Here is a 22333-nt window from a genome sequence, read left to right as displayed (position 1 = left end):
GAATTACTTGCAACTAATACAGCGAGAGGAAGCAGGCGCAGTGAAACAAGGAAGCTCTGGAACTAAAACGGGCATTCTGGAAGCAAACCGTTTTCTAGAAGAGCAACTTCAACAAGTAGCTTTTTGTTTTAAGTCCTTGTCCTTATGCAACCTTCCTCAGATGAAAAAGTGGTAAATACAGCTTCTCTTTTTCAGTCAATCCTGAATCATTTGTACTGTTTAGATGTTCTGGGGTTAAATCCAGCTGCTATTCAAGTCAATGAGAACCCTCACACACACTCTCTGCGCTAGCTGGGTGTTGCATGGGTGCTTTTCAGAAAAGAAGGATCTCCCCAAGAAATCCTGCACACTGAGTAAATGTGACTTGAATGGCATTTCATTACAGCTGAATTATGCATTCAGGGATAATTTTTTAAAAAACATTAGTTCAGAGTTTGAGTTAGCGTGTCAACAAGTAGTTAACATTAGACCAAACAAAGAGTCAACACACAAATTCAGGTTCATAAACTAGGGTGTATGTATGTAGCTGCATGAAAACAAGAGGTAACTGGCTAACCAGAGACATTTCTCCCCTTTCAGCTACGGGCATCATGTCTAGACAACCATCTCTCAGCTTAGGGTGCTCAGATATCATTGCCCAAATAATTCCAGTCTGTATCCTTACTGAATTTAGAATTATTCTTACATATGGAATTGTTTTTACTGCTGATGTGTTTTATCTTAAGGCTATCACTTTTTATTTCTTTCCGCTATGTTACACTAGTCATGAATGGAAATAAATAAATAAATAAATAAAAATTAAACAGACAGTTAAGCAAGAAAGCAAAGAAAAAACCCCACTATAAACATTTGTGGCTTTATATAGGTTAGTGTAACATAACAACAAAGCGTTCACCTTTATTTTCTTTTTCTAGTATTTATTACTAGATTGATATCTCACTTTTCCTTCAAGGAGGAGTTTTTTCTCACAACAACCCTGTGAGGGAGGCTATGCTAAGAGGTGCTGACTGGCCCAGGGCCATCCACTGAGCTTCGTGGGGATTTCAATCTCGTCTCCTAGGCCCTAGTCCAGCACTCTAGTTGCTACAGTACACTGGCCTATCAATCAGCACCCCCAGCTTCCCTCGCTTAAGGACCTAATTACACAAAACTGGTCCATTGACAGAATTCTCCATTTATCTTGTCTTGATGTATTTTCATTTTTCTTCAAAACACTATTAGTAACAGGAGCACAGATGCCTGAAGAGGGCTAAATTTGCCAACACTTCTTGAAATTGCATTGGGTTATCTATTTTTAAACAGTTTACACACATTCGCATTTATATAGGTTTCTTACTGAACCATGCCTTGTTTATTTATCTCTCTACTAAATTACCTGCTTTAACACATGAGGTTTCGTTGTGCCATCTGTCTGTGGGCTATGCAATTTTGCTTCCCCTTCCTTTTCCCTTGCCAAGTTGTGGGCGGAAAGCACCAACATTACTAATCTGGGCCCTAGAGAAGAAGGGTAAGCACGAAGAAGCCCCTTGGGCTTTCGTTTGCTGTTGCACTCTTTCCAGCTCCAATTTATAAAACACAGGTTATTTTATTTTACGTTTTCATTACTAAATTTATATACTGCCCAACATCTGAAGATCACAGGGTGGTTTACAACATAAAATCATGCACCAAAAGGATCCCCCACAAAAATGTGTAGCATAATAAAAATAATAATTAAAAAATAACACACCCACGCCCCACGTATGTTTAAAAGGACATAGATTTCAACAGCAAAGGCCTAACTGAGGAGGAATGTTTTTGCCTGACGTCTTTTACAACTGGAGTGAAGGGACAGGACCCTTCTAGATCATAAAACTTAAGATCTGTGTGCCCTGAGGGAAGGAAGAAGAGAAGCAGCCCAGGCTCCTATGGGCCGCATACCACTGCTCCTGAATCAACTATCAGGTCGCTTGCGCCCCTTCACCCTCTTGCTACTTCAGATCTATGTGCCCTGAAGGAAGGCAGATGTGAGGAAGGTCCAGACCAGGGAGATCATGCCAAATGGTCTCCAAAGGACCATCAGTCAGCCCGGAAGGACTCTGCTCTACTGCTCTGTATCATTTGCTTCGATATTTTAAGATTGCAAACCATCTTGGGTGACTTGGCAACAAGGTCATGTATAAACGCAATAAATAAAATGTTTCGAGAATCCACTTCTGCTTTTCCTTTATATAGAAAAAGGATCAGTACAAAGCCTAAGGCGTTCCATTGCTTCATAGTAGAACTGTTATCAAGGGGTGGGGGGGGGGGTTATCAGTTCCAATATGGCCGAACTGTCCTATGTGTACTGAACTATAGTCAAGACTACAATGTGATGCCCTTTCTATCAGTGGCTGCTACCACGTTTCGATGTCAACCTCTGTTAAAGTTAGCAGCGCTGGAATCAAGAAGCGTTTGCCAGAATTCACTGTGCAGCCTGTTTTACAAATTTACAAGGCACTTCATGGACAAAATTGCCCCAAGTGATAGCCTGCCTTCTAGCCTGCTTCAGAGACGGGAACAATATATTCCCACTGGCAAGATTTCTAACCATCATCCATTCCACTTTGTTCTGTCTATAACAAATGAGTTAGTTTTGTATGGTGATGCTACTGCAATTTTCCTCTGAAACTGTTTGGTCTGGTTCTCGATACAGCAAGCAGCTTGCTTGCGTGTTCTCAGATCCTTTTGTTCCACTTCAAAGAGTTACCCCTCTATACATTTCCTTGTAGGTTGGTGTTTTTAAGCTTTTAAATTTCCAAAAATATGAACTTGCTCTAGAACCATAGAGTTGGAATAGACCACAAGGGCCATCGAGTCCAACCCCCTGTCAAGCAGGAAACACCATCAGAGCAAGTTCAGATCCCACGAGTTAACTTCCTTTGCCCATTTCCACAAAGCACTGCATCCAAACAGACATACTATGGTTGTGCTACCGTTCCAAAGCAGAACACAAACCAGCTTCAAACAGTGGGGTGCAATCCAGGTTTGGAGGGCAGGCACAAACCATAGTTTAATGTTCAAATGCAACAATAAAAGTACAGTGGTGCCCCGCAAGACGAATGCCTCGCAAGACGAAAAACTCGCTAGACGAAAGGGTTTTCCGTTTTTGCGTTGGTTCGCTAGACGAATTTCCCTATGGGCTTGCTTCGCAAGACAAAAACGTCTTGCGCTTTTTTCTTAAAGCCGCTTGAAGAGGCGCAGTTGCGACGGACCGTGCTTTGCAAGACGAAAAACATCGCAAGACGAAAAGACTCGCGGAACGAATTATTTTCGTCTTGCGAGGCACCACTGTAGCAACTTGATCTGCAAAGTGCGGGGGGGGGGGGAGGAAGGAACATGAGGCTGGTTTGTGTAGCAGCAAACCACAGGTTGGTGTTATAGCTGAACAGAGCTTCTCTCTCTCATGCTATTAATAAGGCACCCCCAAAGGACACAAAATGTAACAGCTAGCTCAGAATTTTTCACTGAAACTTTTGCTTCATGACTGTACTGAAATAAATTCAATTTTTTAAAAAACAAAACTGGGATGAGATTTTCTTCAATTACAAAGTGTTTTTAAAAACTGCTTCCTTAGAACACATTTTATGCGGGAGGGGAATAAATTTTTAGTTCCGTTTTATAGCAATCCTTTACCGAAATGCTGATTTCAATCCATTCCAAAGTTTTCCACAGCCCATCATGAACACCTTTACCCTCCTCCTCTGCTTTGAAACTTTCCAAGAGTACACAGCTCACTCAACACATTAGAAGCAGGGTTTGACATATTGAACAGACTATTTTTATGTATTAATATGAGGCAGCTCCCCAGGCAGCTAGAAGCAAGCAAACGCACACACACACACACACACACACACACACACACAAGTATGATGCATTTGCACTTTAGGTCTCAGAAAGGGGAATCCTTCAAATAGCAAAAGCAGAAAGGTCCAGGGCCAAGGAACTGCAGGCATCTGTGGTTAAGAGGAGTCTCTCCCACATACATTTCCTCAGCATCTTGGAATCAGTGATGGAAAGCATGAATTAAGCTGACTAAAATTAGTCACTGGCTTTTTAGCAGAAGCTCTGTCCATCAGAGACTGAAGCAGGCTATAGTGCAACAGATTACAAGAGGTAGAAATTTTCACAATGGGTGCTTCTAGTTATATAGGCAGTTTGGTCCACCCTCCTCAGCTCATAGAACAAGTGAATGGTGTTTTAGACACCTCTGTATAAGGTGTATTTTGCAGTTTGTCAAGGGCTTTTTGAATAACCAAAAATGTGTAAACTTCTTCATAGATGGTCAATGAGCAAGATTAGGCCTCTGAATCAATTCTATGTGGTGCCTGGTAGTCCTATGAATTAATGGCTCAAAAAAAATATTGCCCAATTTTACTTGTAAGGAATAGAAAAACGTTTTCAAGTTATAAAGCAGAAATAATCAACACATGCAATATTGCATCTCTTTCCAATTTGGTACACAAGATCCATGTAATTAAAAATGCATGTGTTTGCATAGAATGGTACACTTGCTCTTTAAATGTGAGAAGCATTTTCTGTTTGATAAAACTCACTTTATTGTGGAGACTGACTAATTCACAAATGGCCCAACCCCTGAGCAACGATCTGGAGAAGATCTGTCCCCAAGAATTGCTCCTGAAAAAACAGAGCTGATCCAGCACTGCTCTACATCACATGCAGGACTTTGTTGGGTTCTTTGGAAAAACTCAAAGTGCTCTTTGATCTGGCTGTTGTTGCGTGATGCAAATCTGGGGCCTCTTCAGTTGTTACCCCAATTGCTCCCATGCTGCTCTAATGGCTTCCTGCATAGCTTCCCTCCCGAAAACAAGGATGAGGAACCCTTCTCAGTCCACTGTGTACAACATTCTAGGGGCCACATGCCAGCAGTGGTCAGGGCCAGAGGGAAAGTGGGGAGAGCCAGAGTCCCTTTGTATAGTGGGCTACATTCCAACCATGCAAAAGCCAGCAGTTCCTATACAGTTGAACCTTGGAAGTCGAACGGAATCAGTTTCAGAAATCAGTTCGACTTCCAGAATGTTAGGAAACCAAAGCGTAGCTTCTGATTGGCTGCAGGAAGCCAATCAGAAGCCGCAGAAGCCCCGTCGGATATTCAGATTCCAAAAGAATGTTTGCAAACCAGAACACTCCAGTTTCTGGCGTTCAGGAGCCAAAACGTTTGAGTACCAAGGCATTCGGGATCTAAGGCACAACTGTACACACACACACACACACACACTCTTCAAGCAATGATTTTGGTTTTATACATATTTGTGCTTTTTGTAGCACTGCGATAGGAGTTGCATTATTCTCACTACACCCCCTTCAGTATTTTTTATTAGTCGGCTCACAGAACCTGTAGCACAGATTTCATCTTGGGAAAACATGCATGTCTTATCTTTGGACAAGCATTAGTCGCAGATAAGCATTTCAACTTATTTGGCTTTAACTAGGAAAGGTTTCAGTTTGAAATCTAGATGGCTTATTTCCACAACGGAACTTTTTAAACCTTATCTTCTGGCTTAGTGTGTGGAATTGAACTCTAAAGGCACACAAGTGGAAATAAGGTACTGGAAATCTATTTAGAGCTTCAGAGAGGCTGGAGGATATTTCCTCATTGGATTCTAAGAATGTAACACGAGTAAATTTTGTATTGCCATTTTCAGTTCTGTGCCGGCACACACACACCCCTTCGGCCCAACCACACCACTTCCCCAGGGAATGGAAAAGGTCTTCCCTCAGACAATTCCAACAGCTGAATCATAGACAGGACACAGCAAGGGACAGATGCAAATTGAACTGAGTGCAAGGGAAACAATGCTTGCCAATGGAAAATCCACTTTGATATCAAACTGTTGTGGCTCTTCAAACAAGTTCAGTACTAACATTCAAATGAAGTTGTCACATTAATAATGTGAATGAGAGCTCTACAATGAATCACTGGGAGAATAACATATCACTTGTGTTGTATTTAAGTGTCAAATTTGAATCAAAGTATAATGATCTCACATCGTGGCAGAGTACTGGGATTTAACTTATTACCATACCATAACTAAATTCATTTCACAATCGCTAGTTCATTTTCCCCACTTAATGGCGAACTTCTACTCAAGCAACAATTTCGGCCTGGCCTACAGATGCAGCAGGATGAAGTGGTCAAGCGGGCTGTAACTCTGCAAACTACAGGTTTTAACAATCCTTGCCAAGTAAAGCTCCAGAATATCAGAAAAAAGGGTATTCCATCCCACTCCACTCACTCTCTGCTGTGCTAACTTTCTACTTACAGGAAAATCACAAGTATATGATTTCTCAGATGCAGGCTGAAGAGACATAGTGCACTCTGCAACCACATTCTGCTGCATGTGTAGACCAAGACCAGGCCTCAGTGCAACTCACCGGATTCAGTTTTTAAGTGCCTTAAGTTTGTGAGGAAAGGTTTGTGCAGTTGGGTTGAAATACATTTTAAAACGCAGGAACTTACCACTGTGGGGTTGCCACTGCTTATCAACTGGCTGACTTCATGAAAAATGCTCTTGCATTCAATTGATTTGTCTAAGGACCCTCGTTTCACTATTACCGCTACGGCTAACAATATCTGCTCCCGCACATACTTCTGGAGGCTGCAAATAAAATTTTCAAAAAATTAATATTCAGAATCAAGGCAACTGTTCCAAGACTTATAAAGTAAAATCCTTAGCTGTACTGCTCTTGGAGTAGAGCTGGGATAGGAACCTTTGGTCCTCTAGATGTTGCTGAACTACAACCCATCACCCTTGGCCTTTGAAAATGCTTGCTGGGGCTGATGGGAGTTGTAGTTCAGTAGCATCTAGTGGAAGAAAGGTCCCCGTCCCCCCCGGAACTGAATTGTTTGTAATAATTATATTAACCCCATGGTTAATATAAGTAGCACAGACAGCATCCATCTGACTGAATAGAATTCCAATGATGTTACAATCTCAAAGAACTGTAGAGCTGGAAGGGAACCTGAGGATCATCTAGTTGTGGGTCGGATCCGGCCCAATTGCCTTCTCAATCTGGCCCACAGACGGTCCGGTAATCAGCGTGTTTTTACATGAGTAGAATGTGTGCTTTTATTTAAAATGCATCTCTGGGTTATTTGTGGGGCATAGGAATTCATTCATTTTTCTTCTTCAAAATATAGTCCAGCCCCCCCACCAAGGTCTGAGGGACAGTGGACCGGCCCCCGGCTGAGCAATGTCAGCTGATGGGCAGGAGTGCGGAGTTCAATCCTGCTGTGCTCTGTTTTGGCAGCGTGCTTCCTGTGGGGAATGTGCTGGCAAAGCAGAAAACCCTGCAGACAACAGAAGTGGTTTAACAGCCAATTCCTCTTTCCAGGGAACTCTGGGAACCGTAGCTCTGTGAGGGAAATAGGGGTCTCCTAACAACTCTCAGGAGGCTTAAAATACTACAGTTCCCAGGATTCCTTGGGGGAAGCTGCGACTGTTGAAAGTGGCATGCTAGTGTTTTATATGTATATGCAGATCGGGACTCAAGTCATTGTCTATCTAGTCAAAGCTTGTCTACTCTGGTTGGGAGCAGCTCTCTACAGTTCTCTGGCAAGGAGTTTTCCCTGTCACCTGCTACCTGAAACCCACAGCTTTCTGCATGCAAACCACATGATCTTATCAATAAACTATGCTCCTCCCCATGAAGACAGAAGGCATTTTCTCATTGACTAGGTTCTGTATTTCTGAACAGGAACACTTACAATATTTTTTTTAGAACTGGCACCCTTACAGAAGGTTTTTTTTTTTTTTGCAGTACCATACATTGTACTTACTTAGGTCTTTGTAAGACGTATGTTAAAAGGAATGTTCGTAGGGACTCGATGCTACTTTTTTCCAACAGAATCCATTCTCGGACAACTGCTTCCATGATCGCCGTGGCAGCTTGAAAAAGGACATAGTCCACTTTACTAGTTTCTGCCGGAGAGATCCAAAATGGTAAGTTTGCAATCCACAGGAACTAACCTAGAAGGCACTGGTTACACAAACCCGCCACAATTAAACGCAGTTAGCACAAACCAAGCACGTTAAAAGGGTTTCCCAATCAGAATTAAGTGGCAACTGGCAGGTCATAATGTTTTTTCATTTAAAGCAGGCTTCCCCAACCTGGTGCCCTCTAGATGCTCCCATCAGACACAGCCAGCACTGCATAGAGGTTAGAGAAGGGTGATTTAGAGCAGGCTTCCTCAACCTCAGCCCTCCATATGTTTTGAGACTACAATTCCCATTATCCCTGACCACTGGTCCTGCTAGCTAAGAATCATGGGAATTGTAGGCCAAAAACATCTGGAGGGCCGAGGTTGAGGAAGCCTGATTTAGAGCATCATTTTTGGGTGCCCTTGCTTTTTCAAGCCAGGTGGATGCTGACTAGAGACTAAAGGCAGGGTCTACTCTGTGTATGGCTTTGCTGGACACTACCCAGAGCCTTTTCTGTACTGGCACTATGTCTTTGAAATACCTTCCCCAGTGAAAACTGCTTGGTGCGAACATCACTGTAATTTAGGTGCCATGTAACTCAATTTTTTGTTCAATTCAGCTCTTTTATGTTTGTAAGCTGCTCTTTTAATTAAACAGATTTTTTTTAAAAAAAATGTAACTTTTTGTTTCATTTTGGTTTAATATCTGCCAATTACTGTAAGCTACTTTGAGCACCATTGGTGGAAAAAAGCAAGACAAACATTTAAAAACTCAAAACCATCAACACCAAAAGCAACTAATTCATAACAAAATGACACCACAGGGTGCCAGGGCAGTGACAGTGATTTACAGAGAATTACATAAATAGGTGTCCTGCTTGTTACAGCTGACAAAAGAGTGGACTTGCTGATTCCTAACTCAATTTCCCCAGGGCTGAGGAACCCCACGGATATCTGGGGCAACTTACTCCTTGGTTAAGTGTGCAAAAGACTGCAGTGTGAAAACCCCAGGTCCATTCTGGCACGCAGACAGCAGCATTTCTCAAACACTCCAACACACAAAACACACAAGGAGGCAAGTGATGTAATGGGCCAATGAATCTGCCTTAGTGATACACTTTGCATATTCAGCTGAATACACACATAAGGACTTACCTAAAATATGCTTGCAAACAGCAAATGGCGATTTTGATTTTCTAAATGATAAGAATATGTGTTCAGCATGCTGACGTTGTTCGTTATTGACCATGGAAGGTGGTGCCTAAAGAGAAAATAGATAGTTTGCTTCAATATATTGGGAGGGGGGGTGAAAACCCATGTTAAGAATAACCACAAGTCCCTATTTTCATGAGCAGAAAGATGACTACACTGAACTGAAGGCTGTTTTGGTGTGTTTTTCTTTTAAAATAATAATAATATAAAAGATTACTATGATGATTAGATTTCTTAAATATATATTTATAGCACTTTTTCACATTCATTATCCCGGAAAGGCTACAAAACAACGAACATTAATCAGCATTCAAATATAATTACAAAAATTCCCTAAAACGGATTCACATCCATCCCAATGTGATTCAGATCCATCCCAAGCAATAAAATAGCAGCAGAACAACTCCCAGTAAAAGCCAATGCACTATTTCTTCAGTTCCTTCATTCTTGCCAAGAGTACAGCAAATAACTTGCTCAGCTGAATAGCCGAGAGAACTTCAAATACTGGTAAAAGAATTTAGTATCAAAAATACTGGTGTTAAAAGGAGTCAGTAAGACTTCTGGGTTCCAGCTATAAGCTGCCATTTAGTATCCTTGCTACCTACAAACTGATTCTTGTTGACAATCAGCCATAATTAACTTCTCCTGCACTGAAGACATATTTGGTCCTCGACAGGGGGAACCTGAATATGGTAGTATCATATTTCCTAGAGCACGTTTGTTTGTTTTTTTTTAAAAAAGGGGGTGGGGAGAACAGCAATGTTGCAAACTGAAGATTCGTTAGACCTGAACTTTCAAGAAGCCAACAACAAGGTCTTTAGCAGTCAAATACTGCCCTCTAGTGCAGTGGCTCTCAAACATTTTCCCCGCAGACCACTTGAAAATTGTTGATGGTATTGAAGAACCACTTGATGGTTGTTTTCCTGCCCGCAGTTGCAGCTGTAATGTGCTGCGTTGAATGCAGTATCATTTTTAATTGTATTTGTATCGCTTCTTTTCTTTCTTTCTTGCATTTTATTGCAGTGCAATTTGAATTCTATAGAATTAAAATTTTACGTGTTCTTCACAGACACACTGCAGAGGGATAGCTCAGCCAGAGAGCATGAGACTCTTAATCTCAGGGTTGTGGGTTTGAGCCCCGCGTTGAGTTAAAGATTCCCACATTGCAAGGGGTTGGACTAGATGATCCTTGTGGCCCCTTCCAACTCTATAATTCTATGTACATGTAACAGGTCACCTGACTGAAGCTCGCAGGGCACTGGTGGTCCACACATTCCAGGGTTTTGGAATTCCTGCTCTAGTGTAAAATCAGCACATGCCATGTGAAAACACACAACACAATGCAACTTCCCAACAAAGTCTGGTCAGCTCAAGGTTTTGATGTTCTACAGATCATTCTGATAACAATAATTATTTTTTATTAATAATAATTCCATTTCTTCACCCAAAGGACCACCGTTTGCTTACAGTGATTTAAAAACAGCTTATTAAAAGAGTTTAAAACTCTGGCAAGAATTGCAGGGGATGAGGATCCTGAAATTAAATACAGTCGTACCTTGGAAGTTGAACAGAATCCGTTCCGGAAGTCCATTCGACTTCCAAAACATTCAAAAACCAAAGCACTGATTGGCTGCAGGAGCTTCAGAAGCTGCGGAAGCTTGTATAAGTGGACTCTGCTACAAGCATGCTATGCTATACTACACAATATTGTATAGTATACAAATACAATGCCTTTAGAATCCTGTTGTACAAGTAGTAGACAAAACTTATTCAGAATCTGTAAGCATTCATACACAACAAGCGTATGTATCTGAAGGTATATTATGGAATTTAAGGATTTATAGTGATCAAGTAGCTTTCCATCAGATGAATTTTCAACTAAGTGGACACTATTAACTTTCAAACTACCTTTTAACCTGCAAGACACAGTTGAATACACCAGTGTTTCCCAACCTTTTTTGGGCAAAGGCACACTTGTTTCATGAAAAAAATCTCGAGGCACACCACCATGCCAGATGGGGAAAGGTCACTTTTTACTTATGTAAAAAAAAATAAAAAAATAGTAACAGCATAGAAGGTAATGGTTAGGCTAGCATCCCTCTTCCAAATATGCTAGGTTTTTATTTGCAGGGACTGTTCTACATGGGAAAGCATTCAGCACTGTCATTCTCCCATCTGCCATCTGAATTGGTACTATTCTGGGTCAACTTACTCTGCTGCATGTGTAGATGAAAATGGCACCAAGTGTGGGGGAGGGGGCAGAACAGGTTTCAGATACAGGATATTAAGCATACACGTACTTCAGATTGAACTGGTTGCTTGCTTTGCAAGTTTTCATTTCCCAAATGACTGCCTTGGCAAGCGCAATACCTACCAGGCTCAACGCCGGTCTCGCGCTGCCGCTTCCCGCGCTCTCAAGGACCCGGGAGGAGGAAGGCGTGAAGGGAATCTCGAAGGCGCGAAAACCTCGCGCATGCGCAGGCCTTCCGCCTGCGACAGCCCAGTAGGCCGGCCGAAGCGAGCGGCGATGGGATGTGGGAGGGAGCTCACTCGCCGCCCCGCGTGTGCCTATGTGGGGCACGTTACAGCCCCGTGACGTCAGCGCCACGCAGGCAGCCAGGCAGGCAGACGGCGAGAGCCCCACACTGGGCGGCCTCTCCTCGCCGTTGCCGCCCCGCCTCTCGCCGCCCGACTCGCCCACCTCCCTCCCACGGCACACCAGGCAACGTCTCGCGGCACACTAGTGTGCCGCGGAACACCGGTTGGGAAACACTGGAATACACTATTTAATTCACACATGTCTATCCCTCGAAGACAGCCTATAACCACACCGATTGCTTGCAAACAAAATATTACTTGCTATTGTACTGTTATGAGTCACTGGCTACAGAGAAATAATTCTTTTACCCAAGTTCCAACTTGCTCGTGATTATAAAGAATATATTTCTTAGGAGTGGAGACTGAATGAGGAAATAAGAATGTGTTCATTGGCAAAAAAGCAGGCAAGTATATTTTTATTGGTGCAAAATATTACAAGTACTCTGTGATTTTAGTAAAAAGACAGGTCAATGAGAAGATAGCCTATACACTCTGCAATAAGCAGAAAGGAGGATATTTGAAAGCAAACAACATATAGAAAAGAACAGGCAAAGATGTCATAACAGGGCAGAGGAACAATAATATTTAAAAAAACAACAAACAAGTCCACTTTGAACTTTGGAAAACTTTGCCTAGACTAGATCTCTACACAGCCAGGCTACAGCCAACAGTGACACACACTACTGTGATGTTGCAAGGATTCATGAGAAGGATTACAAACAACATACAAGTAAAGAATAGTGATAATGCAACCCAAAGAGCATCTTCTACAGCAGGGATGGGGAAGCCTGCATGCCTCCAGAGATTGCTTCTTGGCCGTTTGGCTAATTCAAGTGTAGTATCTTATAATGGCAATGGTGCCCACCTGAGAGATGGCAGAACTGAGTTCCAGCTGAAAAAAAGTCCTGACTACTCCCATAAAGCCAAGCCAGCATGGTCAATGGTCAACCCCTAGCACAGTTATTATATGGGGCTCAGATTTGGACAGGCGCTCACCTTGGATCTACAGAAGCTGTTCAGCCTAAGTTTCTAAGGGATTTTTTCCCCTGTTCCATCCTGTGCTCCAAATGCTTCATTGCACTTGGAGGCTAATCTCCCCTCTGTTGAATTACATATTTGGTGTAGGACATTTAATTATTTGCTTCGGCTAAATTTAAACCCCACCAGTCTACTATCCTTAGTACCACAAGATTGTCATAAGAATGTTTGGACCAAAATTGTCAACCAAAAGCTTTACTTTTCTGGTTTATCATTACGACAGTTATTAACACTGGGCTTTAGTAAATAACCACATGCAGGAACCCTCCTAAGGAATCTATGCGGTTCCAGATCAGCAACAGTCCCAGACAAGAGAAGCCAACTGAATTTTTTGCAGCGCCTTTCTGCAGCAGGCCACTAAACATACACTCACATATTAAGTTTCCAAGGAATCTTGAAGGGCAGCCCCAGGCATAATGCAATGCAGTAGTCTTATCTCTGGTGGACACGAGAGAATGCATCACTTTGGCAATGCTCTCTGGGTCCAGGAGGGGTCATAACTGGTGTGCATCACTTCTTCACTTCATCACCAAATAGAACTTCATCACTTCTGTTTGGGATAAGAGGTTTTCAACAGATAGAAAGACTGGACCACAAATTACAAGGACTGAAGCGGCACACCATCCCTGTTCTGTAAACACAGATGTGAACTTGCTTGACTCCGGTGTGCTTCCTCCCCATACCCCTCTATGCACATGTTAAATGGTTCGGAAGAAGCTGTACGTTATTCAGTTCTTGTGCATCAGGAATGAGAAGCCTGTGATCCTGCAGGTTTTTGTTGGCTAGGGCTGACGGGAGTTTCAGTCCCACAACATCTGGAAGGTCACAGGTTCCCCACTCTTCGAGAGCTTATTTGGCAAGTGAGGATTTTTAGTAGTGTTCCTAATCATAAGCTTAAATTTAACATTGAACTTAACATAAATGAACTAAGTCATACTCCAGCTAAAATCATTGGGTTTGAGTAATATTTGCCCACTGATATCAGCTGGTCTACTCTGAGAATGACTTATGAGTCAAAGAATCAGAATTGTAGAGTGGGAAGGGACCACAAGAGCCATCCAGTGAACCCCCAGAAATGCAGGAATCTTTTCTTCACTGTGGGGCTCAGACCCATAACCCTGAGATTAAGTGTCTCATGCTCTACCGACTGAGCCATGAGCCATGACTTAGCTGGATACAACTTATAACAGCCAATACACAAGAACAAATATATCCACTTAACAACAAAGATATCAACAAGGACCTAAGTCACATGAAAGGCAGAAGGAAAGGAGAAGCCAGAGAAGACAACAATTAAATCCAACACATGATAAAAGTCTATGTCAATTCTGTGTTAAAACTTCATCCATTACCCTCAAGTCAAGCCAGCTGAGTTAAAGTGTGTCTCTCTATGCAAAATATCGCGTTACTGCGTAAAAATAAGAGGCATGTCTAAACGTGATCACTTTGATGTAACTTGGTTTCCATCCATTAGTTATATAAACGGGTAGAGAGATGCTTATCATACATGCAACTTTATGGTGGATGTTTCTCCTTGAAGTAGCTGTGTTAAGTAATACCTAAGTAATTTGATGCTGTACTCATGCTCTCCATGAACAAAAGTTGTTTTGGTTCTTATGTTTTTCTTTATATTTTTAGAAATTGATAAAAATATATATTTAAAATGTTACTGGGTAAACTACACCCTTTCGGTCAAGCATCACAAATGTAAAAAAGGTCTACTTTGATGGCAAATTATGGAAAGTTTGGGCACCGAGGCAAGAATCTACTACCCCAGATGAATATTTTCATCAGACAGATCACACATACACAAAGCACATGCATACCATACCCAAGTAACTGTCCTCAGTTTGGAGGCTGCAGTTCAATAAAAATAAGCTGAAAGAATTTCATGGTTCTTTTGACCCTGGCCTTAATCTTCAAGTAAATTATTTTGTTTGGTATTCTTGCATATGTACAGGAGAGATAGACAGATCTATCAGCCTCCCTCCCACTTGTCTGTAAGCACTGCAAGGGGCATGTATAATACACAAGGAAATGTCCTGATTGTGTGCCTAATTTGTATACAAGCTCCATTTGGTGGCAAACCAGTGTTTAATCAACTATAATAACTATACAATATGCCAATTATAAAATGAAAAACTAGTTTCAATCAATCTTGCTTTCCCCCTTTGCCAGCACCATAAAGCCAATGTTGAGGTTTTATTCCTGACGTTTAACATTTGTTTTGAATTCAACTGATCCACCTGGGATCATAATAAAAATACATGATAAGTATTAAACTTTTGGAAAGACAGTACAAGCATGTTTTATTTTACCACAGGAAAGTGTAATACATCCACTGAAAGTTTTTTTTAAACCCTGCAATTTTGTCAGGACAAGTTATGTGTTGTTTACTGTTGTAACAATTGTTTTCTCAAAATTTATCTTCTATACCATGAAAATAAAAAATGTTATTTTAAAAAATTGAAACGGGGAAACACAAAGGGAAGGAGAGGCAAATGGAGACATGCTGAACAAGGAAGCAGAATGCAGTCGCTTCAGTCAGGTGCATTTAAGTTTAGCTGCAGACTACAGTAGCTAGCATGAGAACTAGGGAGTTGTGCCAAGCCAAAGAGATTTGAAGGGAAGAGAGAAGGCTTCCGGAACAGCGCGCTCAGCGTCGGGTCGGAGTTTGAGCTCTGAGCTGCTCACGACAGACTCGGCACCTGGAGAGGCGAAGCAGGAGCAACAGGAGGCGTAAGTTGCCCCTGCTCTGGTGGATTTCCCAGGAGCAGAGGCTCAGCGTCGCAAAAATTGGTTTCCCCACACTAGAATTGGACTTAAAGACACTTTAAAAAGAAGAAATTTAGGGGAGAACCTCAGCGCAAAGGAGCAAGACTGCCCTCCGGTGCCTTCGCCTCCAGACCCCATGAGCTATCGCTGGACTCTCCAGTAAGATATTGGCACAAATTCAAGGAGAACAAGGCCATGAAGGTCTTTGAAGGCAAGGATAGGCTTGTACTGGATCTGGGAGAAAACAGGAAGCCAGCACTGTAAGTTTAGGTTCCTCTGTCTAAACATGTCAGCGGCAAATGATAGCCAGATAACAATAATGCCTGTTAAAGGAATATTTCAGATAGCCAGTGTTTCTGAATGTGAGCAAATTTGATTTTAGTGTGTAAATTGGCATCCAAGGCTCCACTTTAAACACACGTATCCAAGAAAGAATGTTGTAGCTGAGGACACCAGACCTTTCTCAAATGCTTAATCATGCTTGCTTTTGTTCTGCATGATGATTACATACAAAACCACTGTGTACCGTCTCTACTCTTCTCAGGTACTTCCAACACCTTCAAATATCCAGCAAGTATCATTTCATATCGGAAGCAGGGTTCTGCCTATAATGAATGGCTGTGCTAGGTTTTGAATTTTTTGTTTCTAACAGCCAGCTGCAAAGCCCAGTCCCACCATGATAACACCAACAAATTATAAAGATTGGTTCAAAACTGCAATGCGTTTCCTCCTTCATTAGCCTCTACGTATCTATGTTAAATGATCTGACCAATGATGGTATCATGGTACCTAATGGCATGATATGAACCTTATTTACTGAAAGTTCAAATAGTGAATTCAAAAGGGGTGTGCATGTGTAGCAGATGTGAGAAATCTGCTATATTCCAGGTACAAATTACTACCTGTCGCCCAACTGCTGCTAACACTATACTGTGATTCGAAGACTGCGATCCTTTGTAAATTTACCTGGGAATAAGATCCGCAGAACTCAGTGGTGTCTGCTTCTGCGTAAACATGTGTCGCTTCAACTTTGAGAAACATAATAAGCATTTGTTTAACAAAGGCTCTTCTTCAGCCAGATGAAATTTAGATTTCATAGAAATGCACACAGAACTTTTACCATTCTGCTTATATAAACCTCATCAAAGAGAAAAGGTACAAGCTCCACCCTATACTCTCCCAGCCTTGTTTTTAAGCTGAAATCTCTTGCATCAATCAATTAGCATAGATAACTGAACAAGAAATCTCCTGTCTACAGAGTGTCTGGCCTCCTCTGTCTTCACACCTTTTCAATTTGAGCTGATTGTCATAGACAACAGTAAAACTTAAAAGCCTTCATTCACCATAGCAGGGAGGGCCTAATAACTTGGCAAAAAAATCTGCCCAAGCAAATACTGGGAAACTTTAGTAGTTAAACTGTCAGGTCTTTAAGAGACAGACATGTTTCGTTAAAATACTCAAATTCATGAAAGTGCTACAGCAACACTGGGGATCCTCCAGACTGCCCATTTGGCCTTCTGAAATGTTTTGTCCCAAACCACACACATCTTTCCATCACTTGGCGTCATATAAGGTTAGGCACGAGACTTGTAAACCAGAAGAAACAAATAGAAATGGAAATTCCTTTTCAGCCAGCCTTCACCCATTATTCCATTGAGATGCCCAAAATACTTATGCATTATGTAGGTATCTTATTAGTAAAAACGATTTGCTCCTTTAAAACAGGGGTGGCTAACTTGTGGCCCTCCAGATGTTGCTCTATTATTACAACTCCCATCAGCCCCAATTAGTATCCAATGATCGGGAATGATGAGAGTCGTAGCCGAATTGCAGGTAAGAAGGTCTACAAGTTAAGCTTCCTTGGATTAAAAGCTTTCAGATGATTTTGCAGCCCACTTTTAGTGTTGTGTTCTGAATGCTTTGTTTCTGAATGTTTCTGAAGAGATGGAGATTTATCAAAACTCTAAAAAAAAAACCTCTGGTGTGCGATTTTCACAACCTCAAGGAACTACTGGCAAAGGTTGAAATTTTAAAGCCATTTATTCCCCAGGTTGGGCAATATGCCCCCTAAGAATTGTGTCCACAGAAAAATCAGGAATGGGCCTCAGGCTATCGTGCCCCTCCCATCTCTTTCAACTCTATCACAGCAGGAAAAAGCAAACAACTGAACTGGAAAATCCCATGTGCTCTCACTAGTCCTGCGAGATTAAGCTCCTTCCCATATTTGACCACATAAAATGTCTATGTGGGGAAGAAGGGGTTAATTGCAAGTAAATTCCACCATTATTGGTTAGCTTTGCTTCCAAACTGACTTGTTAATAACTGAGGTGTAAGACACATATCTAAGCCTTAACAACAAATACTTTTACAGAAGCAATTATGGAATTGTTTTGATACATGTAAAATAGTCATTTCAATCATATAAAATTATTATTAATATTATTATTAATATTATTATTATTATTATTAATATAATTTATACCCAGCCACTCTGGGCAGCTTCCAACGAAATATTAAAAATACAATAAATCATGCAGACTTTCTGAAAAAATATTAGCATAAAAAGAAAGAAAGAAAGAAAGAAAGAACAACAAACACTTTTAAAATCACAGAATTGTAGTGTTTACAGGACTCTAAGGGTCACCTGGTCCAACCCCCCTGAAATGCAAAACTGTACTTTGTTGTTTCATTAAAAGAAGAATAGACCCATATGCACAACTTTCCTTTTATCAGCTATGGAGAAGGTACCACAAAATCAGGGAAATTTGCTCATCAAGAGCAAGCAATGAGAAACTCATGAACCTCTGAACTGCAATCAAGGGATGCACTTTGGCATCAAAGAAAGTTGCTATTAACTCAAATAAAAGCACAGAAGGCATGGGAAGAATGCCAAGGTATATATTAAAAACACTCCTTTTCTAATGTTTTGCTACCAAAGTTTTGTAAATTATTTTAGCCTTCCAGTCTGTAATGTTCTAGTCTGAATTAGAAAACTAGGCATAGCTATCATAGAAGTAACCTCCCACATACACATCCCACAATCATGAAGACTGTTTGCTTTAAAAATAGTACTTTCCCAACAGGCAAGGCTTTTGTCTGTACAACTTTGTTGTGATCTGCATTTGTAAGAGATTGGGAGCATGTGCATAAACAGAGCACACCTGGTGTGTTCTGCTGATATGAATAGCTGTACACAATGAAATTTTCTGTCAATAATACCATTAATGGGCTTTTGTGTCTTGCCTCCTCTTGAAGTACTCTGGACTTGTTGGGTCACACTCTTAATGGCACTGGCAAAGGGGTACAAATGAATTCATAGCTCACTTTATACTCATTCACCCAACACAGAATCTACAGTCCTCTGCAAATATCTCCGAGTCTCAATTACAGTATTAAGCAGATTTCTTCCACAGCTCCTCAGAAGGATTCAGAGTGTAGCTTTGTGCAAAAGTTCCTCTATTTTCCTGCTTTGTTCAAAACACTCAAATCTGATGTTCTATTTCAGTTTAGAGTTTGGGAAGTCTTTACACTATCATAATCCCTTTAATATCTGTGCACATTTTCAGTAAAACATGAACCAATACAGTGTATTGTTCAAATGCATGTCTTGCACAGAGAAATAAATGTGTGCTTAGTAGTGAAATATATAGAGTGCATTCCCATATAAGCAGGCATAAATCACTCCTAAACCAAAGTCTGTGCTAAATAATTTATCCTGTGTACTATTAACTCTTGGCAAAAGATAATAACCCAGACTTTTTACTCAGATTTCCTTATCTATAGTGAATCCCAGGAAAGGAATCCACAGATTTTAAACCTGCAGAGTAGAAACAGCTTAGCCATAAAGACTGTTCTCTACAACAAGAAAGTACACAAACTACCGACCTTTTAAGCGAAAGATATGCACCAAGAGAATTGTGTTTACATTTGAGACATGCCTGAATTGGAAGTGAAACCCTGTTTGCCTCTAGTGCTTCATTGTTTCTAACTATACAGAAGTCCCCTCCCCTCCACAAGCCGCCTGCTCTTGTCCAATAATTGCTAACCCGCCCATTAAAAAAAAGGGTACTGTCAGATATTTAAATAGTTTAAAGAAAAAAATTACCATCAGCAAATCTACAAAAAATGAAGCTGAAATATTAACAATAAAGCAATCCAATACTTCCTTCAAGCACAGATTTTCTACATATCACCACATGTTCACAAGTGCAGTGGGTAAAACCAGAGATACCTGGGTTGAAATTTCCTCTTGTACATCAAGCTTGCTAGGTGATATTATTTGCTTTAAAACATTTCATAAAATTGCTGCTTGTTTGCAAACTGCTTTGAGGTTTTTTTTAACAAAAACAATAAAACAATCAGTAAAAACCATAAAACTCTTTAAATCATTCAAAATATAAAGTCAACTATAAACTAAAATCAGATTAACGCATACATCCACATTCTACACCCTAGATCCAATGGGAGCCTAATCTACCTCAAAGAGTTGTAATGAGGAGCAGGAAAGATAACCACAGACATACCAGCCTGTTTAAAGAAAGAACAGGAGGCAAAACACACACATACTAGGTAAGGTTTTCATCCATGCTATACATTAATGTATAATTGTTAAGCAATTGCCCAATATCTACTGCTTGCAGGGTAGTACGGCAGATTGTGTGATGCTTGTGTGGTAAACTTATGCTTACATAAAAACTGCTCACGTAGAAGACTACGAGCAAATATTAATTGCCAATTCAGTTTCCCACTTGTATAGTGGAATACCAATGACTCACCTTCTTGTATTTTGGGAGAATAAGCAATAACTTTTTGACATTTTGGCAATATTATTATGGTATAGTTTTTTGGTTGGAGGATACTTTTAGCTGACCGATTTATCTATTTCTCTAGTATTTTATTGCTTTGTCAATAATCACAGAAAAGTTACTAGCCTGCAAAACAAATTTTAGCAGCCTGCTATAAGGCCTGCATTTTCATGGCTGCTCATGAGGACAAGACTCATCCTTAAAGGCCTACATGGAAACCTATTGAAAGGCTTGGTTGTTGTTTTTAAAAAAGACTTCTATAAAGCAGACGGCCACAGAAATGATGGAGATGTTAAAGCACAGGTAGTGTGTACCATTTGCACAGGACCCCATACCTCCTGTGCCTTCCTCCTGTATTTAAACATCAACTTTAAGAAAATTCTTACAAAGTAGTTTCTCTCCCCCTCCCCTCAAAGTTTGCCTAAGATTTCATCTAAACAAATAAATTAACATACACCAACGTGTGTCATGGGTATAAGTCCTTTTAAGGATCTAGCTATGCTCCTGGAAGGAGAGAACCGGCACTTTTCTGCTAGCCCTTTGCATTTCTAAGCAGCTCTGGCATCTTCAGAGTCAGGCACAGAAACCAAGTGGGCTATTCAGTCAACTCACATGCATCTATGGCATTCCTGGGCACCTATGGCTACCAGGAAACCTATGAAATACAAGGCTGGTTGCAAGTGTTTCGGGTGTGTGTGCAGAAGATGCAACAAGTTACACTGCAAAGCACTTTCCACACACACACAAAATGTTAAAAAAATTAATGGTCACAATCCCACAAAGCCCAAACCATCAAAATTCTACAGGAGTAAACAAATGTACTTGGGTGGAGGTGGGGGCATTGATGGCTTCAATGCTAACAACAGACTGACAAAGTGACTCTGACTGCCTTGTTTCACACAAAGCTTTTAAACACTGATTGAAGGAACAGTTTTCTCTTTGCACAGGCAATACTAATAGGTGGAAAGGTTTTGCTATTCAAGCCCAGATTTTCCAGGTGCCTTGACTGTTAAGAACAAGCAAATGGAACAAGCATCTTAAGATTTATGTAACCCAGACACATGAAGGTTGGCTTGCAGGGACAGAGGCGGCGGGGGTGTGTGTGTGTGGGAGCATTCAAAAAAAGGGAAGGAAAATATCATTTTATACTGATTGTAGCAGATGCGCAGCAGGAGCAGAGCAAAGAGTGGTGGAGCAGCCGATATCAAGGATCTGAGCACGTGGGTACAGGAGTGAAATGGAGAGGATTTGGGAAGCAGAGGCTATGATGGTGCAGAAAGGAGCTGGAGCCCGAAGCAATGATAAAAGGCGAAAGGGTTGTGGAGGGAGAAGGGGCCCCAAAGCAGAGAGGTACTAGCAGCCCCATCCTACGCCCGTTTGCTGGGGAGCAAGTCCTCCCTCGCGGAGGGGGGGGGGGTCCACGGGACTTGCTCCCCTAGCCAGCGCGCACGGGGCTGCAGCTTCGGAGGGAAAAAGAGGGCAGAGGCGAGATTTCCGCGGCACCGTGCGGAAGGAGGCGCAGCCCCGCGGAGTCCCTCTGCGAGGAAGGAACCTACAAGGGAGCCCAGGGAAGAAGAAGGGGCACTCGCGGCGTCTCCCCCGCCCAGAGGGATCAACTGGGGGGCGGAGGGGCCGCCCCGCTCCCCGCCGCGCCCTCGGCCGCCCAGCCTGCCCGCTCCGCCCGCCGCCGCGCCGCCCTCACCATCAGCACTTTGGCCGCGTTCTCCAGCTGGGCGATCACCTCGGGGGCTCCCCCCGCCGCCGCGGCCGCCGCCATCATGGTCTCTCTTCAATGACGCGCCATGCACTGCATTCTGGGACGAGGCGGCCGCCCAGCCAATCCCCGGCGCGGGCGCGGAAGGAGAGAGGGGAGGGAGGGGCGAGCGGGCAGCGCCGGGAGAGCCTCGCGGAGCGGAGCCTCAGTCGGGCGGCGCTGCCCGCCCCT

General features: G+C 41.9%; 1 protein-coding gene across 1 annotated transcript in view; it reads right to left on the bottom strand.

Annotated features, from left to right (window-relative positions):
- XPO4 (exportin 4) overlaps nucleotides 1-22327 on the bottom strand; it is a 63709-nt gene extending 41382 nt beyond the window's left edge. The window contains exons 1-4 of the mRNA XM_083498870.1: nucleotides 22091-22327; nucleotides 9116-9221; nucleotides 7820-7961; nucleotides 6500-6638 (exon numbers count right to left, since the gene is read on the bottom strand). Of these exons, the coding sequence (XP_083354996.1) occupies nucleotides 6500-6638; nucleotides 7820-7961; nucleotides 9116-9221; nucleotides 22091-22168 (465 nt within the window). The 5' untranslated portion in view covers nucleotides 22169-22327. The remainder of the gene's footprint in view (nucleotides 1-6499; nucleotides 6639-7819; nucleotides 7962-9115; nucleotides 9222-22090) is intronic.
- Nucleotides 22328-22333: the final 6 nt, after the last annotated feature.

This window comes from Podarcis liolepis (genome assembly GCF_965112155.1).
Source record: "Podarcis liolepis genome assembly, chromosome: 4".
NCBI lineage: Eukaryota > Metazoa > Chordata > Lepidosauria > Squamata > Lacertidae > Podarcis > Podarcis liolepis.
Note: the sequence above shows the minus strand (reverse complement) of the source record. Positions and strands in the feature narration are given on the sequence as shown.